Genomic DNA, 4942 nt, shown 5'->3' on the forward strand with positions numbered 1-4942 from the left:
AACCCGGTTCGTCTGTGTATTGTGAACAGTCGAAAAATCAGATTTAGCTTTAGACCATGCAGGTGGATTTAAATTTAAGCTGAAAATGAATTCCAATCCTTTTGAGATTTGAAAGTTAATCATTACCATTAAGTATAAACCAAAAAACCTGGCCACTACTCTCAGCCAATCTGGATGTATTTGAAATCACTTAAATTTAAAGAGTTGTAGTAGTAGTAGTAGAAGAAGAAGTGGTAGTAGTAGCAGTAGCAGCAGCAGCAGCAGTAGCAATTATTTTAGTTATTGCGAAATTTAATTTACTCATCTAGTAGTAGTACTAGCAGAAGTAATACTAGTGGCGGTAGCAGTAGTAGTAGTAGTAGTAGTAATAGTAGTAGTAGTAGAGGTAGTAGTAGTAGTAGCAGAAGTGATAGTAGTAGAAGTAGTAGTAGCAGAAGTGATAGTAGTAGTAGTAGTAGTAGAAGAAGAAGAAGTAGTAGTAGTTGTAGTAGTAGTAGTAGTAGTAGTAGTAGTATAGAAGAAGAAGAAGAAAAAATGTCAGTAGTAGTACTAGTATTAGTGGTAGAAGAAGTAGTAGTAGTAGAAGTAGTATAAATTATAGTAGTTCTAGTAGTAGAAGAAGAAGTGGTAGTATCAGCAGTAGAAGTTATTGTACATTTATTGCGCAATTTTATTTACTCATCTAGCATGTCTAGTAGTAGTACTAGCAGAAGTGATACTTGTGGCGGTAGTGGTGGTGGTAATAGTAGTAGTAGTAGTTGGTCTAGTAGTAACAGCAATAGTAAATGTTGTTAATTATGGTTATGCGTAGTCGTGGTGTAGAAGGTAATATTTGAGTCGCTTTTTTCAATGCTAAACAATGCCGTGTTCACTGCATTAACATTACAGCTTGTGTTAGTGAACCCTGCATGAATGGAGCTACTTGTACCGATATTCTGGATGGATATGCCTGTCAGTGCTCCGGGGAATTCACAGGAAACCAGTGCGAACATGGTAAAACAATGCAATTTGGGTCTTTTTATTACTATAATTATGATAGTGATATCTATTTAATGATGATGTTGGTGATATGGAGGGACATGAAGATCACAGCGATGATGATGATGATGATACCGACGAAGAAATAGAAGGGGATAGGAACAAAGGAGGAGGGTGAGATGGAGATGAAGAAGAAGGAAAAAAAATAGAAGGAGGGGTAAAACATGAAGAACAGGGAGAAGAAAAAAGATAAAAAAAGGTGGATGAGGAGGAGCATTAGGAGAAGAAAGAAGAAGATCATGAAGATTGCAGAGGTGGGGTGGAGGAGGAGACGAAAAGGAAGAAGTAGAAGATGTGTCTGGGGCGGAAATACATATAGGTATTCCATAAGGGTCTCATTACATTTATAATATTGATAACATTAGATGATACTGTCAATTGTCATCAATAATCAGCTAAAGTCTTAATTTACTTTCCAATTATGTTCCCAGCACTGACGAAGGTATTACTAAGTCACAATCGAACAATCTATAAAGCTGCATTCGTAACGACCGACAACTATGAAGAACGTGTCAACTTGCTCAATCTCTCTTACCATGCGGTACATACAGCTGCAGCAAGTCGCATCAACGCTGTGGAATACGACCCTAAACAGGACCAGGTCTACTTTGCCTTTGGGACCAGGATCGACAGGATTCATTGGGATGGCTCAAGGGAACAAACTTTTTTCAACGGATCAAATAGTATGATTTAGTTTATTTTCTATTTTTTTATTTAGCTTTTATTTTTTTTATTTATTATTATTATTATTTTTTTTTTTTGGGGGGGGGGGGTCAAGATCTCGTCTATACAGCACACGTTGTTATATTATGAAACATGTGAAACCAATCAACAAAGACATTCGTTTTTGTACATAACCCACCTTTGCTATATTGTTGATCTGTATACCTTATGAAAATGTCCATTGGTAGAACAATTGATGTTCTCCCAAATAGTAACACTTGTGGATTGGGCATGTGCTTGTGTAGCCCCGAATCTCTGGACTTGCTTACCTCTGAAAGTCAGAAAAGCACAATCAGTGAATAAAAAGTCAAGTCTGTCTTAGAACACAATATAGCAAGTTTTTGATGTTTTTATATAGCGCAGGAGTATAAGTAAAAAGCAATATTCATTTGGATAAATACACATACATCAAATTCGCGCGAGTTCTTATGAACTCTTGGTAATTTCGCAAAATCTTTGGAAATATTTTTGCATATAATACTTTGTAGATATTTTCGTATGGTCTCACCTGCTATGTAATGTCACTGATTCGATGAAAAGCAGTATTTTCTGAGTGAATTTGAGTTTTACCGTGGTGAATACATAAAATACAATGAAAGTATTCAAATTAGGAAAGCAACGATGAAAATAACTAGTTGTACTAGATAGGCCTACTGATGACGACGACGACGATGATGATGATAAGAAGGAATTAAAGAAAAGTTAGGTTTTATGAAAAGTAATGATTATGTCATTAATTTCATTGCCAATTATTATCTCAATATTAATTCTTGCTATTGTTTGTTGTTAATTTACAAACAATGAGTTATTAGAGACTTTGCTCTGGATGTGAATGGCCGAACAATCTACTGGATCTTTGGGGATTCTTACTCAATTTCGATGTCCCCAATGGACAGTAATCAGCTTCCCGTTGAAGGTGAATTTCTCTATGACACCGGGATCTCAAATCCTTTTACAATGTTTTTCGATCGTTTCCAAGGGTGAGTTTTTTTTGTTTTTGTTTTTATAATTTTGGGCGATAGTCCGGGGGCCTGTTGCATAAAACTTTTTACCTGAAGAAACTCTGGTAAAAACTAAACACTGAGGCTAGTCTGATTTCTGCCATTTACTTCACACAGAGCAAAAACTCTGGTTAAAACAACCTGAGTTTTCTCAGGTAAAAGTTTTATGCAACGGGCCCCAGGTCTCTATTTACAAAGGATGTGCCACAGGGGGGGGGGGGGGGTCCGCAGTGAGTGAATCGAGAAGGGGGGGTAAAGTTGGATTAGGGAACATAGGGAGATTAAATAGAAAAATAAGTAAGCACTGGAAGGATGAAGAGTATAAAATTAAATGTCTTTTCCTTGTATAAAAGTCCAGTGGATTATGCAAAATCTTATCTGTAGAAATTGCGTAAGATATATTTGACTCCGTTTACGTTTATATTTCTAATTGCATCTAAAGGAACTGTTGCTGCGCTGGCGCCATGGGCGTCTCTGGACTGTGTGTGCCCTCATTATCAGTATTATTATTAAAAGCCATATAATTCAAATTGGAAAAATACGACGTCATATATACAAGTCGCCTTGCCCCAGGCATTCACCTTCTTTCAAAAAGGTCCGGTGCCGCTTTTGGCTTTTTACACATTGTTTATGGCTTCGAATGTCTTGAGGATGGGAGATAATGACGAGTTTTCTTAATATATCAATAATTTTTTATGTAAATGTTGTTCAATGTAATTAAAAAGTAAATCTTGTCTTGTGTTTATGTGTATATTTATTCGGAAACATTACGCTATAAACTTTTTAGCCCCCCTCCCTCGTTTACAGGAATTTATACTGGAGTGAGAGCTTCCACATTTCACGGAGGATTGGTAACATGCAGGAGAGTATTGTCAAGGAGAACATTAAATGGGCGAAAGGATTGTTCGTCGACACAAAAGGTTTGAGTAGCAATTTCAACTCAGACTGACCAGCTAGCACATTGCACCTAACCATAACATTCCCCAACATTTTTCAAATGTTTTGAAATAATCGTATTGCAATACTATTTGATATGATATATATAATATTCCTTCTATTAAACATTTTTATAATGTCCAGTGTGACAGGTTTAATAAAAGAAAAAAAATCAAACATTATACAAACGATTTTTTGAAGTATCGTTGAAATAGCTTCGGTTATAATTTTTAAAATATTTCCTAAAAAGCCAAGACTATGTAAACTGATATTTTGAAGAAAAAAATAATAACCTTTAGGCAACATTAAAAATACATAGCTAGATGTGCGGTCTCCCTCAGAAAATTCCGAATGTAGGCTTAATCATAATTATTCCACAACATGACCAAAATTCAGTTACCTCTGCCCTTCTAAAACAGCAAACGCCACAACATTTCTTCCAAAATTGAAAAAGGATTCTCATATTTAAAATGATGACAAAAACTTATTCATTTGCAGATGGTCGAATTTACTGGAGCCAAAATAATAATTGGAATAATATCGAATCGGTCAGACTAAATGGGACGGACAGGAAGATGTATTTCCCTAACTCAACTGGTAATTTGAGCAGCAATATGTTCCGACGATTCGTTGTCTTTGATGGCGTAAATATACTGGTCAGCAGGGAACAGCCCAGGGATCGGTCAGGTCAATGTGACCGGAGATGAGCTCGAGTATTATCAGCGCGTGCTTGAGCTACGCATAGAACGCGACGAGGCTAACAACGATAGCGACGACGATAATGACGACGGCGTGGATGGCCTAGACGCGCCTTACGGGACCGTCCAACTGGGAGCATGCATTGATTTCTTTATCAACGGGGATTTTAAAAATAACAGAATTCATTATTAAGAACTATGATTTGTTCATTTACTTATATTTACGGATTTGTTTATCGTGTCTGAGATAATAGGATGATGATAATACTGATGAAGAGGAACTGACGAAAAAAATGATGATAATAGAAAATAATGATATGGTGATCATTGCTATCCGAGTGATAATAATTATAGTAAGACAAATACTAAAACGAAGTACGATTTTTTTCGTTTTGCAGGGGGGGGGGGGGGGCATTTATTTGCAGGGGAGGGGATATAAAATTGACCACAAAAATCCGCACTCCGCGCCTCCTAGTGATCAGCCACTAGCCACGGGCTCCTATATCATAAAATATAAATCGTGTGAAATACCAATGTGTAATCTTA

The 4942-nt window shown here is 36.6% G+C and overlaps 1 protein-coding gene across 1 annotated transcript; it reads left to right on the plus strand.

The window, feature by feature from the left end:
- Positions 1–2572: 2572 nt before the first annotated feature.
- LOC121405747 (low-density lipoprotein receptor-like) lies at positions 2573–4604 on the plus strand. Its single transcript, XM_041596701.1, has 3 exons — positions 2573–2741; positions 3570–3682; positions 4197–4604. The coding sequence occupies exons 1-3, from the start codon at positions 2641–2643 to the stop codon at positions 4403–4405; spliced, it is 423 nt and encodes a 140-aa protein (XP_041452635.1). The 5' UTR covers positions 2573–2640; the 3' UTR covers positions 4406–4604.
- Positions 4605–4942: the final 338 nt, after the last annotated feature.

The sequence above is a fragment of the Lytechinus variegatus genome, chromosome 19 (genome assembly GCF_018143015.1).
Source record: "Lytechinus variegatus isolate NC3 chromosome 19, Lvar_3.0, whole genome shotgun sequence".
NCBI lineage: Eukaryota > Metazoa > Echinodermata > Echinoidea > Temnopleuroida > Toxopneustidae > Lytechinus > Lytechinus variegatus.

Bases quoted from the DNA above. Each gene is read 5' to 3' on its own strand.
- LOC121405747 (XM_041596701.1), top strand. From the start codon at position 2,641: ATGTCCCCAATGGACAGTAATCAGCTTCCCGTTGAAGGTGAATTTCTC. The intron at 2,742-3,569 runs GTGAGTTTTTTT...CCTCGTTTACAG, and splicing joins TTTTTCGATCGTTTCCAAGG to GAATTTATACTGGAGTGAGA. The intron at 3,683-4,196 runs GTTTGAGTAGCA...ATTCATTTGCAG, and splicing joins ATTGTTCGTCGACACAAAAG to ATGGTCGAATTTACTGGAGC.